The sequence below is a fragment of the Aulonocara stuartgranti genome (assembly GCF_965226115.1).
Source record: "Aulonocara stuartgranti genome assembly, chromosome: 15".
In the NCBI taxonomy this organism is placed as follows: Eukaryota; Metazoa; Chordata; class Actinopteri; order Cichliformes; family Cichlidae; genus Aulonocara; species Aulonocara stuartgranti.
Genome location: NC_138951.1, coordinates 19,628,280 through 19,645,002, shown reverse-complemented (window position 1 = coordinate 19,645,002; position 16,723 = coordinate 19,628,280). Strand labels below are relative to the sequence as shown.

Sequence of the window (16,723 nt, the reverse complement as noted above, 5' to 3'; positions counted from 1 at the left end):
TGACCAGAAGACATTCGAAAACACTTTATATAATATATGTATTCTTCTGTTAAATGGAAATTCTAAAAAGACTGCATTTACATAATGACTATCAAAAGCTCACTCTCTCCCTTATTCACACATGGTTTTATTCTGTTTATCTCAAATGCCTCTCACATGCTTTTGCTGACATTTTCACATGTATTTTATACATAAATAATGTGTATACTGCACTATATCTGTATTAAATATATTTTGCCCTAACAATATAATAAAACTTTTTTTTTATGCTCATCTGCCACTTTTTATGCTTCTTATTCTTACTTTTTTCTGTCTTTGATACACTTTTTTTTTATTAATCAGAGGAGTGTCCTCCTGTGTAAATGCTGCTTTAGTGATGCAATTTTCCCCTCTGGGATCAATAAAGCACAATTCATGTACCACGCTGTCATATCCCTTCAGGCAAAGGATAATCAGAAGATCGAATGAAAACAGAAGCAGTCACATTGTAGGTGATGATGTGTTAGTAATGAGCCTTCTGGGTTCAATTGTTTGTGTGTGCGTGTGTGTGTGTATATTTTAAACCTTTACTACCTAAGATGCCTTTACTTCCTATATTAGAGATATTTTGATGATTGAATCGATTTTTTTTACTGTCCAAATTTCTCAAGCAAACATTTACAATTAATTAACAATTAATGAGCATAACTTCAAAGAACACTGAGCTTGCTCTCTTTAGGCGCACAAAATAACATAGGACATTTTTCCAGATGTTGCTTGGTTAAGGCAGTGGTTCTCAAACTGTGGGGGAGGCCCCAAAAGTGGAGCAGAGCAGAAATTTGAAGTGAAAGCAGCTTAAATAACTATAATCCTGGATATTATTTTACTTAAATTAAACTTCAATACTACACATATTACTACATGGCTGGCTTTATTGCAGGAGGGAGAGCAGTTAATCTATTAATTGGAAGGTTAATGGTTCAAACCCTGGCTGCTCCACTTTGCAGGCAAAAATATTCTTGGGCGAGATACTAACTCCAAGTTGCAATGCATAGAAAGTATAGAACTGTTTGCGTGAATGGGTGAATGAGTTGTAGAGTAGAGTAGAAAAGGACTATATAAGAACCAGACTATTTACCATTTACATGTATTCTTTTGGCTCACTGATTAAAAGCCTTGAAGTTTTTTAGCTTCTGCAGTAGGGCAGACGAGAAAACGTTTGAGAGTCACTGATTTAAAGCAAGTACTCTAGTAACTAAATAATAGCATGGCAGATTATAGGCAAAGGGCTATATTTACCAAATTTAGCAAGCCACTGAAGAGCACAGAGTTTGTCAGTTACTCCATCAGTCCAGGTGGTAAATGAACAGAGCATCTTGTTCCTTTCAGTTTGCTTCAGGATGTTAGCAGGAGTGGGCTGAGTGACAGGCACAGACAGAGTGAGTCAGCGAAACTCCAAACAAGCTGAAGCTATTGTGATTCACAAAGCTTTTAAAAAGGAAAAGGGATGCACAGCTGCCATCGGAGGACTGTGCAAAGACACGCATGTACCAGGGTATGTAACGACCAAAGCATTCTTTAGCTCAGACACACTGCTTTATTTCTCCTCACACACATTTACAACACATCTTTGTTGTAATGCACACCTAGCCCATAAGATACAAAATGCAGATTTTCTCTGGCATTATTAAATCCTCTCAGCTCAGTATTTCAGTATTAACTTCAGCCTTTACTGCAAGCCAATCTCTACTTTGAACCTTAAAACTAAAATCAAATCTGAAACACCTTTTCGTTTTATATAAATTTCTTCAACTCCTTCACCACCCTTCTCACACTGCTCTCATAGAAATACACAAGCACACACACAGACACACACACACAGCCCAGCTTATTTCTCTCTTATCCAGAGAAATCCTTTCATCAGCCTTTCAATGCTGGGTAATCAAAGTGTAAAGAACCATGCCAGTCTCCTATTGCCAGAGGCTGAAGTGTGTGTGCAGTCACCAGGTGATAATCCGATATCGTGTGCTTCCCCACTGATGTTAAGTAATATGAAAAAAAAAATATCAATCCCACCTCAGGCCGAATGTGTGACTCTCTTCGTAGCGGAAGAGAGAATGAATCTTCACATCCGAATTCACGGCAATCAGTCTGTCAATCAAATCCTGTGGAGTAAAATGAGAGGCTTTGAACAAGAATGCAGCAGTTAGGGTGCAAAACGAAAACAGTGTGGGAATTTACAATGTGTAAGGTGGAGAACATATATCAGTCTCAGTGTGAGGGGGGTTTATTTGAATGCGTTTGAAGTAAAACAAATGTGTGGGTGGTGTTTGGAGGCCAAATAAAAAGTGCAAACATGCCCTCAGATGGATGAAAAAAGAACTGCAGTGTGTGGGGAAAAAAAGAAGAAAAAAAAACGCTTACAGGTATGGAGGTTGGCATCTCCCTCAGGGTGTATTCGCTTTTGTTGGCCAAAGGCTGCCGGCCCAGCAACTCCCACACCGACTGGGAAGAAGAGAGGAGGTTGACCAAGTACAGGAAGGACTGAAGAGAGGAAAGTAAAACAGATACAGAAGCTGTTAGAGAGAAAAATGGATTTGCTTTTAAAGACCACTGTGAATGCATTTGTGCACGTCATGGATTGATCAAATCCTAACACATAATAACAATATAACACTATTCAACTACAAACACTACAGATAATATGACAAATACTATCTGTAGTATTCAAAGAAAAACAAAATGTAAAAAGAATTTATGATTGCAAAGATAAAACATGGTTTACCACACTCTCAAAACTGAATATGACATATATACACAATTCTGAGCAGAGTGGTTGAGCAGAAACCTATTGCAGCCTGAAGAATATTAAACTACAGGAAAGCTCCCTGCGCTTTTCACTGGGTCTGGTGGAAGAGGGAAAACATATCATCAAAAGCATCAAAGGAAAAAAAAACAGTCATTTGCACAAACGAGCTACAACTTAGATTATATTAAACAGCTTCAAAGAAACGTAAAGAAAAAAACAACATACGATGGATTTTTTTTTCTAAAATAAAAATTTCTATACTTTCATGTGTCTTCTGATGTTTCTGTGCATGTGTGTACTTCCTTATCTTCATATGTACTACCAAACCTCCTACTGTACTTAGCACAGATTAAAGCAAAGACTCGAGTTAATTCACCAAAATACTGGTATGTGTATATTTAGTTTTCCTTTGAGCTCAGCATATATGTATAACCCACTGATAAGGCAGGCTTTAAAGTCGCCTGTGGCAGGACACAGTTTACACATCACTGGCTGTCCGTATTCACTTGGCTAGTCTCTCTGAGAGAGATGACTTGGCTGCTGTCAGAGGCCAAGCATCAGACACACACAGACAGGCGCACACTGGAGCTTCAAATGAAATGTTGAAGCTTTCCTGAGAGAAATTCTGCCAAAAACATAACTAAAAATGCAGTCTTATGAAAGTAAGGCTTATTTTCCCAGACACCCATAAACCAATCAGTTCTGAGCAAAAAAGCCTTTCTTGTTAACAAAATCACTATTGCCAGTTTCTTAAATATGAATATTCACAAGTCAGTTTTCTACATGGCTGCTGGTATCACAGCAACACATGGACCACTATTCTGAGTCAATAATAATTGGAATCAATTTAATTTTAATCAATTTAAACACCTTTGTAACCAGTGAGCTAAAAACATGATGGAAAAGCAAAACTTCTAAGAAATCTGTGTCTGTACTATCATGTAGATATCTAAAAATTGGGGCATTTTGGGCTCCAGGAAGTTTCTCCTTCTCCCTTTCTCTCTCTCTCTCTCTCTCTCACACACACACACACACACACACACACACACACACACACACACACACACAATACCTTAAGGCAGCTCCTATCTATGGGGTCAATGGGAGTTGGTTTGGGACGGACCACTCTGACGTCGTCACTGCTGCACTCAAGAACAGACCACAGCTCTAGTACCAGGGCCCGTATAAAGCCTGAGACAGAACATGGAGAAATGTTTTGTACCAACATTTATTTTAAATCGCAGCAACTAAAATTATTAACAGTGCTTTAATAAATAAACGACTGACTTTGTTATTGTGTGCGATCTTTTAAAGAATGGCATTTTAAATCTGCCGTTGCATTGCTGGCACCGTTTTGATTGGAGGATTTGAATCTTAGGGAGGAAGTAAATTTATAATGCCACTCACTTTGATCCCATTTGATCTCTTCTCTGTTGCACTTTGGCCTGTCAGTAACTACATTTTTGCAGCTTCTGACTGGCTATATTTTTCCACTGTAGTTGTTTAAATGTGCAGCAGAGTGCTGCTGTTAAAGAACATTGGACTCAGCGACCTCAAGCTTGCACGTAACGGCTGGATAACAACATTAATGCAACCAAAATGTATGCAGCCCTCACTGGAAAACTGGGGATACACTACAGTACATAAATGATGAAGTAAAGACATAACATTAGTATCATGGAAGAAGAAATAGTCAGTGCATCACGGGAAGCTCCCAGCAACAAAAGCTGCATTTGTATTGACACATAAACATTAATTTGTGAGCAATTTTCAGTGTATTTCAGTTAAATTAACAAGACAAATATAACAAAAGGGATTTTATACTTAGAAGAAGAATATGCAAACAGAGTACAATGACAAATTTAAACTATGAAAACTGCAAGTACTGCAGTTCTAGAGTTACAGATATACAATTAATCTTTGCATATCAGTGCTGTATAACCCAGGGAATGTACTGTATTGTATATAAAACAAGGACATAGCCCCCTAACAGCACCCATTGATTAGCGAAGTCCAGTTCTGAAACCTCAAGCAGATGCTTTGGGTCTTGGTGACAAGCTGGGGGTGAATGTAGACTTCTAAATGACACTGCAGGCCTTCCTTAAAGTATTGTTTTTGACTGGAAGGTTAACATTATCTACAAAAAGATAATGTTACAAAAAAATTTAATGATTGAATAGTGATGGAAATCATAAACTGTTTTTCAGTGGTCATAGATCAAGTCAGCAGTAGAGTCTTTTTCTTACAGAATGGCTCTCTCACATAGAAAGCTTAGCAAACGGCCCATAATTTGTAAGCTCTGCCTGGACTATATCACTTTTTGAGGTCATCCTTCTTTCTGTCAGTCAGCCTTTTTATCGATGGCACAAACGTATGTCACATCATGGAACACATGAGTGCTCCACAGCCAGCGCTGCTCAACACAGCAGGGAACTGTTCTTGCGTGGCTAAAGTCATTAGAGAGAATAGGTTTCAGAGCGCAGCGGTGCTGTTATATGCGAAGGGCTGATAAGAAATCAGACTTTGTTTTTCCATAACCAGTTGAGTCGCCCCTTCTGGCCCATAGAAAGAATGCAGGATTAAAATATTTGTTCACTGGCTTCATTTTTTGGCCTCTTTTGACAAGAGTACGGTATTTCCTGGAGCCTTTTGCATATGGATACACCTAGTATCAGTATACAACTGATATGTGAATCCATTTATCTATGATTCACCATGCTACTTGTAAATGTGTTGCTGACAACAAAATCACATTTTCTCTTGCCTGAATGATGCTCACATCACACACCATCTTAATCCTTCCAAAACAAAAAGAAAAAAAGAAAACGCCTCTTCTTACTCTTTCTTACCCAGACAAAAACAGTTTGACAAATACATTTCTCCCTAAGCTGCCTGAAGTCTCCTTTATACCGACAACACAAAAACAACAACTTATAATATAAGCCTTGAGCATCACAGCTGACAAGTGTTTGTTGTGTCCAAGTAACTGCATTAATACCTGAACTGTGCAGAGCCACAACTCCCGGAGCAGTTGCTGCCACCTGTGTCACCATCACCCCGTAGCCAAACTTCTCGCAGCTGCTCACCTACAGAAAACACACAGAAATCTCATACCCCTAGAAATCTTTCAGCCTTTCACTATTGTAGTTTTTGCTCATCAGGTAAAAAATGAATGAGTGTTTGGAAAAAGGATGGAAAAGGTTTAGGTCAAATGTAGTGCTAATGTATGATAAAGGGAGATGTGTAAGTAAATCTAGGATTCTGGAAAGGCACAACATAATGTAGCTAAACATGCTGTGGAGAAATCAAATTGTAAATTGATTTTGGAGTGTGCAGGCCGTTCATTAATTACAACACAATGCCACAACTAAAAATAGACAAAATATAATTACATGCCATAATTAAACTGAAATGCTAAACTAGAGAAGCAATTACAATAGTGCGTAAACAATGGCGGTAAATTAAGCCCACAGGGGATCAGCTAAGGTTTGCAGCAAGCCTGAGTGTATGTGTGTTTACAATTTGAATCTTAGAAAGTGTGTTTCAGTGTCGAGCAGGGTGCTGTGAATACTAAGGAGTCCTCGGGAATTATGATTGTGGCCTTAAGGAGGAGCAGGATCAACAAATTACCACATCTTGTGAAGAATGAATTATGATATTGATGACATGAGCCAGCAGAATGAATAAATCTGACAAAGATTATGCCTGCTGCATAGGGAATAATACAACATAAATCCTTAATACAATGTGCATCCATAGTTTCTGCACAAATATTTGTACGCACTCCAATAATCACTCTTTTCTCTTTTTTTGTCTCATCAGTGATTATTCATTTTGTATCTCTCTAACTCAAGTCAGCATGACCCGGAAGATTCTGAGAGGCATGAAATTACTTTGGCACTTTGATAGGATCAATAAGGGCTGCCAAAGGATTTCCATAAAATGCAATAAAACATTAATGTAACTATGTCATGAGCAGTGCTTATCAGGACATGAAAACCCACCCTGATGAAAGCAGGACGATAACCTCAAACTACTAACAGTGCCTTTATAACCCAATGACTCGTTTTGTGACCACGTGCAATTTTTAAAGAATGCTATTTTAAATCTGACGTTGCATTGCTGGCACCGTTTTGATTGGAGGAATATGAATCTCATGGAGCAAATCAATTTATAATGCCACTCCCCAACAGCCCACTTGATCTCGTCACTGCTACACTTTGGCCTCTCAGTGACTACATTTGAATTTGGCAGCATCCACGTGGCTACTCTTATATACTGTAGTTGTGTTAATGTGCAGCAGAGTGCTGCTACAGAGCATTTGGCTCAGGAAACCTCAAGCTTAACACAATCAAAATGCGCGCAAACTGGAGATACACTACTGTACATAATTAGTATGATGGAAACACAAGCAGGACAATTACCACAAATTAACTACGAACAGTTAAGTACATTATTACCTGAAGTTTTTTGGTAAAGCGAGAGAACATGTAGGAGACACATTCATTAATGGCTCCTGTCTGCTGGAGCAGCAGAAGGCCTTTTGGAGTGGCACCAAAATTCAACAGACTGTCCAATAATGTCTCCTCCCAAATGAGCCTGTTCACAAACAAGAAAGACAGAAAAATGATGGTGCTTTGTCCTCCCACTGCAAGAAACACAATATTAAAATCACTAGGAGTCAATTCCTTACACATAAAGACATTTTTTTAGATACCACTGTACTTTACTGTGAGCCATTTAATATCATCTGACATTTTCTGTGTATGTTGTTTTTATTCTACTTTTAGTTATCCATTTTTAGTTTGTTTCATATTGCTTTATTAAACTCTTGGGGCAATTTCATTTTATAGAGTCACTTTATTGTATTACAATTCGATTTTACATGGTGTCCTATAGTATTTTATTTAGATTGCTTCTTGTTGAAGATACACTGAAAAAAAAAACATGATTAAATACCGCTGAACTCCAATACTCTTGTATTTTACTGGATGGTGTCCTCATTCATTGCTGTAATAAATATAGACATTTTGTAAAATTATTTAAAGTTGGATTTTACGATGTGCGGCCTCACATGTTCTGCAGCTCTTGGGTAGATGATCCAGCGCCAGCTCCAGGTACTGGAGTCTGAACCCTTTCTGACAGCGAGCTGGTCTAGAAATAAAGTTTTAAAAAAAGTATTATTACACAATATACTTTAATCATACTTTAATTACTCTATATTAAATTGAGTTTGTGAACATGAGGATCACCTGAAATATTAGACCACATTTACATCCTTAAATTAGAACGAATAAATAAATAATTAAGCAATCCAAAATCCCACAGAATGTGTTCATTTGTTTACTTGGTTCTTGACAGACTGAAAAAGTGCTCTAAACACCAGGATCTCATTTGCTTAACATGAAACAAGAAGGTGAGTAAACATGGAGCATCAGCTGATCCCACTGTCAGTCAGGATTAAACCTGCATTTTGTTTCTCCATTGAACAAATATGGGCATGCGTTTGAGACTTTCAAAGGAACACGATCCATTTTGTGACAGTAATAAAGTAATAAAACAATGTCTCATACACGTTAATTTTTATACCAGATGTTTTGAAAATAAACAGGTAGGTTGTGGGGCGGAACTGCTTTCACAGCTACTGAGGCACTACCAGTCACTGGGCAGCTTGACAGAAGGATTGCCTGTTATGCGTCAAGGTGTGGCTGATAGCTTCCGGATCAAAAATGCAGACATGGAGACACGAATTCAACTCAGACAGCTTTACTGCTGGAGCTCGGGAACCAAAATAGAAAAAACAGAAACACAGACTTAATTGGATTCGATCATTTACTGGTTACATATGAGATGTGACAGACTGGGGAGACAGGACACAGAAACTAGACAAACAAAGGAACACAGAAACACAAACTGACACAGAGTCAGAAAAGTAACCAAACATGGAGATTATACTGATTTACAGGGGCTTTACGGAGGTGAGTCTAGGACAGGAGACAAGGGGGCAAAACTGAAGTAGAATACAAGCAAAGCACAGAGCAGAATTAGGTAACAAAACTCTAGACTATCAATACATAAAGAAAAACCCGGAAAATACACAAAGCAACCAAAAACTCAACATACTGGGACAAAAACCCAGGGATGCTAACAGCGCCACTGAAACCTTCTCTATGACGCCCCTGTAAATGAACTGCAGCAGAGCTTCATTTTTGTTTGCATATTTTCTGGTTTAGCTTTGAAACACAAACTGCAGATTAAAGATAACTGATGCTGTGTCGAGTCAGAAACACCATTCCAAGAACTAAATGAAGCACATTACAAAGGTTAGTTAATTCCCACCATTTGCATGAAATGATGGTGCTTTTCAAGCTGTGTTGACTGAATAAAGCGAGAACGTGGCATTCATCAAGTAAATGAAATACAGCATACATATTCTAGCCAGGGATCTGATCATTACATACAGACACCCCTCCTTTACATATTTAGATAAAAGATTCAGAAACTGAGTTGGGCCATCATCTCTTATCCAGTCATGGCTCAGTTAGTCAAGCAAATGTCTCCTGGATTTGTTATATTTACAGTTATACTCTAAAAGTAACATATCTGGGAAAACAGCATTTTCTTAAATCACATCTTGGAAATGAAAAAAATCGACATCTATTGTTAACTTTGAGGGAAGTATCATTGTGGTGAAGACGTGATTGGTTTCCTTATACAACACTACTGTTTTTTGTTGTGGGTATTTGTATAATGTTTTATGTGTTGCATTTATGATATGTAGCTTATCTGCTACCTGGGTCAAGTCTCTCTTATAAAAGAGATAATAATAACATGTTTGATGAAATAAAATGGATTTCTTTAAACTGTTTCAAGTCAGCAAAACAGCAGGATGTGAAATTCTTGAGTGCACTTTCCATACAGTAAAGCACTGCTGTATTATTTGTGATCCAAAAAACCCCACTGCACTGTGTTTATAAACTGTTCCCTTTACCAAAGCAAGATTTATTAAAGAAAAGCTGGTGTAGAGTTTGGTTTATTTCCAAGCACACATGGTTTTGTGTTTGGGCAGAAAAGTTTCACATGATTCAAAGTTCAAATTAATCCTCATTTGTCTTATACTGGGCCTTGGTGCACCCCTACAGCTCTACAGAGCTATTCATCCTCCTTTTAATCCTACATTCTTCTGACTGGTTGCCCATAATATGAGCATCCACTACTGTAATCTTACATATATTATTCTATAATAATATATAGATCTGGATCAACAGTCGGGTATGGCACATGCTGCGTACTCGGTCTCTCGCATTTAGATCAGGAAATGAGATGGAGTACAAAGCTGCGAAGTATGGACTGAGGAAAGCCATCACAGTGGCTAAGAGGCAGTACAGAGAGAAGCTGGATGGCAAGTCCTGATGTAGCAACGCCTGCAGCACATCACAGAGTATAGGGCCACCACCAGCACCAGCACCATCAGCTCTGTAGGCGGTCTGCTGGATGATCTCAATACATTCTACACCCGCTTCAAGACCTCCCAGACCCTCTAGACCCCCCAGATCACCAGGACCTGCCAGAACCCCCAGACCACCCAACCCCCACCCCCGTCAGTGGTCTCAATAGACCAGGTGCACAAAACCCCGAGGAGGATCGACCCCCGTAAGGCAGCAGGACCAGACAACATCCCGGGACGGGCCCTTTAAGCATGTGCCAATGAGCTGGCGGAGGTTCTTACCTCTCCCTCAACCAGAACACTGTCCTCACATGCTTCAAGACCACAACCATCATCCCTCTCCCCAAGACAAGCCCAGCCACCTGCCTGAATGACTATAGACCAGTTGCACTCACTCCAATCATCGAAAAGTGTTTTGAGAGAGTGGTGCTGGCCTACATCCAGAGCAACATCACAGACACTCTGGATCCCCTGCAGTATGCCCGCCGGCCCAATAGGTCTACGTCAGACGCCATCATTGCTGCCCTTCACTATTCCCTCTCCCATCTGGAAAACAAATACTCATACATCAGGGTACTTTTTGTTGATTATACCTCCTCCTTCAATACTGTCATCCCACACAAACTCACTCGCAAGCTGGCAACACTCGGCCTACACCCCACCCTACGTGACTAGCTACTGGACATTTTGACTGGCAGGGCCCAATCCGTCAGGATCGGCAACAGGACTTCAGTCAGCATTATTACAAACGCAGGAGTTCCACAAGGTTGCGTCCTCAGTTCCATCCTCTAGACCCTGTACGCCCACGACTGTGTCACCTCCAACAAAGATAACATTATTTTGAAGTTCGCAGACGACACTGCAGTGATCGGTCGCATCACTGGAGGGGACAAAGCGGCTTACAGGAGAGAGGTGGCCGGTCTGGTGTCATGGTGTGAGGACAACAACCTCACCCTCACCACTGACAAGACAAAGGAGATGATAGTGGACACGAGGAAGAAGAGGAGGCCTCACCAGCCGCAGTTTATCCGGGGCCTTGAAGTGGAGAGGGTGAGCAGCTTTAGATACCTGGGCGTCTACATCTCTGAGGACCTCACCTGGACACTGAAAACCTCACAGCTGGTTAAGAAGGCGCAGCAGCAGCTGTATTTCCTGAGGAGGCTGAGGAAATTTGGTATGTCGGCCACGATCCTCAGCAAGTTCTACAGCTGCATTGTGGAGAGCACACTGACCAGCTGCATCACTGCAGCAAACTCCTGCAGAGAGTAATAACAACTGCAGAGAAGATCATCAGGATTCTGCTGCCCTCTCTGCAGAGCATCTACCATCACAGAGTCCAGAGGAGAGCTGCCTCCATCCTCAAAGACCCCACACACCCCCAACACGGACTGTTCACACTTCTGCCATCGGGACGAAGGTTTAGAAGTGTGAAATCCAGAACATCCCGACTCAACAACTCCTTCTTCCCCACTGCTGTCAGACTCTTGAACAGCTGAACTATTTTTGAACAGTAATAATAATTAACCTGTATTAATTATTAAGCTATAGCTCTTTTGCACACATCTCTGTTTCACACTTCAATATTTTGTCTCCTTTTCTGTCTTCATTTATTTATTTGTACTATTTGTATTTTGTCTGTTCTATTTCTATTGTATATATTAATCAGCATCTGTGGGTGGACAGCAAAGAAAGAATTTCATTGCACAAAGAAATGCATTTTTTTCTTTGAACACATGACAATAGACACTTTGAATCTTGAATCCTGAATCTTTGAATCTATAATAGCTCCACGTCAAATAATAAAGTCTCTGCAAATAGCACAAATTAGTTACATGTACCTTTTTCCACGCAGCAGCTAAAGCTTTGTGCAGGCCGTAGGGTCGTAGAACCTGCAGACCCTCGCAGGTGTTGTACATCTGCCGACAAACTAAAATAAAGGCTCCACATAATGAATGGGGCATATCAGATTCACACAACGATGGCAATTCCTTGTCGAGCAGCCTCTGGGTGAACTGTATGATGATATGAGCAGCAAAGGTTCTGCAGACGAGGGTGAAAAAAGACAATGTTTATTATAGAGCCACAACATGAGATTTTTAGATTGTAAGTATAGCAATTTCAACTTGTGGCTTTACATGCCTACACTGGAGGTCTCCAAAGCACTTTCATACACTCACATTTTTAATGAGCTAGCATACAGAAGTGAAGCCATAGGTGGTTGGTAAATACATTCTTGGTCATTCACAACAATAGAATGTGTTTCTGGACAGACTGAAGGAAACTACAGTGCAGACTAGTCATTGTCAGGCAACAGAATATAACGCAGTATAATATAACCCCAGCTGCTCACAAACCAGCAGCAGCCTCATGTTCCAATCTGCTCTCGGTGCAGAATAAGCAGGATTTGCTATGCAAATTTAACTCTGTATTAAAATCTTCCAGCTAAGTTAGGAAAATGTAATTTATTCATTACTATCAAGAACGACAAAACGACGCTGCGAATTTAATCACAACATCTCACCTCTCACTGTGGGCTGCGACGAGATTCTTCTCAAATAAGAAGAGCGCTAATCCTCTGTCTGTGTTTGCAATACGAGCCAGAATATCTGCAATGAGACTCAGGGTTGCTGCAGGAGACTTTAACTCAGCCTGCAAAGCACAGAAAATAAACACACAAAATTACCAACTGCTTCAGAAAAATTGGCACCTGAACAGATACTCAACACTGAAATAACACATTTATCTTTCACAATAATGGAACTGAAGAAAAAACTACTACATTTCATAACCAAAGCCTCTGTAATTCCATTTTCTGGAAGGCTGAACGATGACAAGTCCTTACGCAGAGGACAGCTATGTTACTCTTAAGATGAGGAGTCTCCATTTGAAAATTATTGCACTAAAAATGTAAAAGGAAAGTAGTTTACATGCTTATTTACTATGAGTAGAAAGTCATGGTTGGACACTTTACACTTGAAACTGTATGAATCAAAAACCTTTTTTGTAATCTGCAAATGGTGTGTGTGTGTGTGTGTGTGTGTGTGTGTGTGTGTGTGTGTGTGTGTGTGTGTGTGTGTGTGTAGGTATGCTTGTGACCTTCTGTCCATTGAGCAGCGCTATAACAGGAGTTAGTAGCTTCTCTATAACTGGAGTCTGATAGAGACACTCTGTAGCGCATTCTGTCTGTTCACATAGCATCCAAAGCACCTCCATCACAAGGGTGCTGGGCGACAGGACGTCTGAACCTACCGAAAGTAAATGAATTAATATGCATTTAACGACATTAATTAGCTGAATTAAATGCATATGAAATCATCTAATTACATTAATACCCACTAGGATTATATCTGCCCACTAGGTTTACACTTTTAGATCACCTAAATATGCAATCAATGACCATTTTGTGCTGCTTTCATGTCAGTAAGATGATTCAAGCCAATACTAGCAAGTTGTACCTAACAAAGTGGCCAATGAACTTGTATTTCCACTATTTTGAGATATGCATATATCCACCGACTTTTTCTCATATCACAGCCTTATTCCACAATGGCTTAAATTCATGTTTCACCTCAAACAGACACAGTTTCAGCATTCCTCTATGGAGAGAGAAGAACCTTACAAGAGAACAACTATTTCTACAGCAGTCCACCAGGCCTATATAGTAGCCAGACAGTAGCCAGTCAGTAAAAGACACATGACACCCAACCTGGAGTTTTTTCCCAAAATGCACCTGGAGGACTCTCAGACCCGGAGAAACTAAATTATCTGGTCTGATGAAACAAAAGTTTTTGGCCTGAATGCTAAGCGCCATGTCTAGAGGAAACCAGGTGCCACTCATCACCTGGCCAATAACATCCCTACACTGAAGCATGGTGGTGTGGATGTTTTTTGTTAGCAGGAACTGGGAAAGATGAACGAAGAAAAGTTCAGACGTAGTTAATGATAACGTACTCCAAAAGGCTCTGAACACAGACTGGGTCTAAGGTTCATTTTCCAGCAGGACGACAAGATAACAAAGGAGTGGTTTCTGGACCACTGTGTGAATGTCCTTGAGCGAACTATTGTGAAATGGCTGTGTACTAATGCAACCAGCCAGATGGAGCTTGAGAGGTTGTGGTAAGAAGAATGGGAGCAACTGCAAAAAAAATAGATGTGCCAAGCTTGTAGCATCATACCCAAAGAGACTTCAGGCTGTAACTGCTGCCATAGGCGCTTTAACAAAGTGACGAGCAAAGACTGTGGATACTTAAATACGTGGTATATTCTTGTTATTATATTTTTAATAAACAAAAGAACTCTAAGCAAACTTTTTCACTTTGTCATTAAGGAGTACTATGTGTAGGATTTTGAGGTGAAAAATTAATTGAATCCATTTTGGACTAAGGCTCTAACATGACAAACTGTGGAACAAGTAAAGCGCTTTTGAGAAGCACTTTATTTCTGATATATGCCAATACATGCCCAAAGATACAGAGAACACAGATGATGTCTGTGAGGATCATAAATGAATATCTGGGACCAATCTTTATAAGAATGTTGTTGCTTTTAATACTACATGCACATAACTCTAAGACTATTAAAAGCCACGTATAACTAGAGTTCAATGTTGTGTAACAAGAGAAAATTACAAAAGTGAAGATTTACAAGTCATGTTTGTGTTATAGCTGGAAACTTAGCCTAATGGGGCTTTAAATTCAAACATCTTACCCTCCATTCGAGACTAAATCTGTCGCAGAGTGCACTGTGCTGTATCATATTGCTGCTCAAAATACAATCTCAAGAATGCTTCATGTGATCTGCATCAGACAGCAGGTAAAATATTAATATAAATATCTGTCTTAGTCAGCATGACTCTCTGTCTCAGCCAAAGGAGATTACCCTCTGACAAAGTCAAGGTGGGGAACAACATTGATCACTGGACCAACATTTCTCTAACGTAATTCATGAGAATGAATGGGGCAATAAAGTCTTCAAGGAGACAAATTAAGTACTACACGACTCAGTACAAGGTTAAGAGATAAAAGATATGGCCCGAGGAGTTTTTTCCATCTCATACGTTGGGTCACTAACCTACCTCAGCAGTTGATTTGAAATTCTCCTATCTGAACAGAGACCAATAAGGAAGCTGAAATTCTACTATATACCCGCGTGTGCGTATGCATGCCCTACCTGTGTGTGAGGAATCCCTGTCCAGAGGTCTAGGGTGTTTATACATTATGTTAAGCAGGATGACAACGAGGTCTGTCAGGGTAACAGGATCTGAAATAGACATAATAAATCAATCAATCAGTTGATAGTCACCGTGTCTAGACAGCGACTAAAAATATTAGGTGGGTAAGGAAATAGTCCATATCAAAAGTTAAGGTAACCTTAGAGACAAGGATCAGCCCCTTGTGTGTAGTTCACTTAACATATTATGTGCACAGTGGGTTTTAGTATCCACAGACTTTTAAAAGTGTCTTAATATGACATTTCATTACAAGCCTAAATATCACCAACAGTTCCTGGTTGCACGTACTACAATAAAGAGAGCTTCTGCTTTTCTAAAACTTTAAATAAAAGAAAATATTTGGGAGTAGGACTTTGTTCTGAAAAAAAAAAAGAAAATTAAAAACATTTAAGAAAACTAAGAAAAAGATATTCAGATCTCTCCTTTTCTCACTGTGCATCTGTTTCATGCCATTAACCTTGAATGATTCATCTCCCAGTACCATCCTATAGGTGCAGATGGTCTACAGTTCAAACACTGTGTCCTTTCTTTCTATGTTCATCTCTTCTCTCTACATCTTTGTCTCCCCCTGTAACCTGTGAGACAACCTGAAGAACTCTTAAAAAAGAGATTCTCTTGTTTCCCCACATTCACCGAATTCTTCCTCATAAGGAATCAATTTATTGCTTGGTTTCTCATTATTATTATAGTGTTGTATAGTCGTAGCATGAGTACATAAAGCGCCATGGTATAACTATATATACATTATATTAAATAAAACTATAACTATAACAAGAAAATGTTAAACTGAAAACACTAAACACTGAATATACTGCTAAAAATCTGAAGGCAGAACAGACTGCGACTGTGTGGCAGGACAGTGAATTGAAGTTATACTGAACTCCAGACTCCAGACAGCTACATATGTGAACACCTGGCGTCAGTGGTGCTCTCACAAAAATACAAAAATAAAAAATCCTGGTAGAATACCGCACTTAGATTTTAAAATGTCATAGTACATGTTTTTAAAAAAACTGCAGTGAAAGCTTTAGGAGGTGATAAACTATAACACACAGATAGGGTATCCAGGTCAACACTTGAAGATGTGGTCATTATCCATGAGTTGCTGGTCAACACCCTAGTTGTGTAACCTATGTTGGATAAAATTACACAACAGGGGTGATTTGACTGTACACGAATGTCCTGAGAGGAGTTATTAATTAGTAAATCAATTACAGTTCAGGAAAGTCAGATGATGAGTCTGCTTTAATCAACTGAC

The 16,723-nt window shown here is 39.5% G+C and overlaps 1 protein-coding gene across 3 annotated transcripts in view; it reads right to left on the bottom strand.

Annotated features, from left to right (window-relative positions):
• Positions 1-16,723, bottom strand: part of tbc1d32 (TBC1 domain family, member 32) — a 104,174-nt gene that overhangs the window by 76,365 nt on the left and 11,086 nt on the right. For all 3 annotated transcript variants that reach the window (XM_082504913.1, XM_082504912.1, XM_082504914.1), the window contains exons 14-23: positions 15,405-15,494; positions 13,332-13,480; positions 12,757-12,884; positions 12,074-12,275; positions 7,863-7,942; positions 7,249-7,387; positions 5,787-5,874; positions 3,861-3,979; positions 2,404-2,523; positions 2,056-2,144 (exon numbers count right to left, since the gene is read on the bottom strand). In XM_082504913.1, coding sequence (XP_082361039.1) covers positions 2,056-2,144; positions 2,404-2,523; positions 3,861-3,979; positions 5,787-5,874; positions 7,249-7,387; positions 7,863-7,942; positions 12,074-12,275; positions 12,757-12,884; positions 13,332-13,480; positions 15,405-15,494 — 1,204 coding nt within the window. The remainder of the gene's footprint in view (positions 1-2,055; positions 2,145-2,403; positions 2,524-3,860; positions 3,980-5,786; positions 5,875-7,248; positions 7,388-7,862; positions 7,943-12,073; positions 12,276-12,756; positions 12,885-13,331; positions 13,481-15,404; positions 15,495-16,723) is intronic.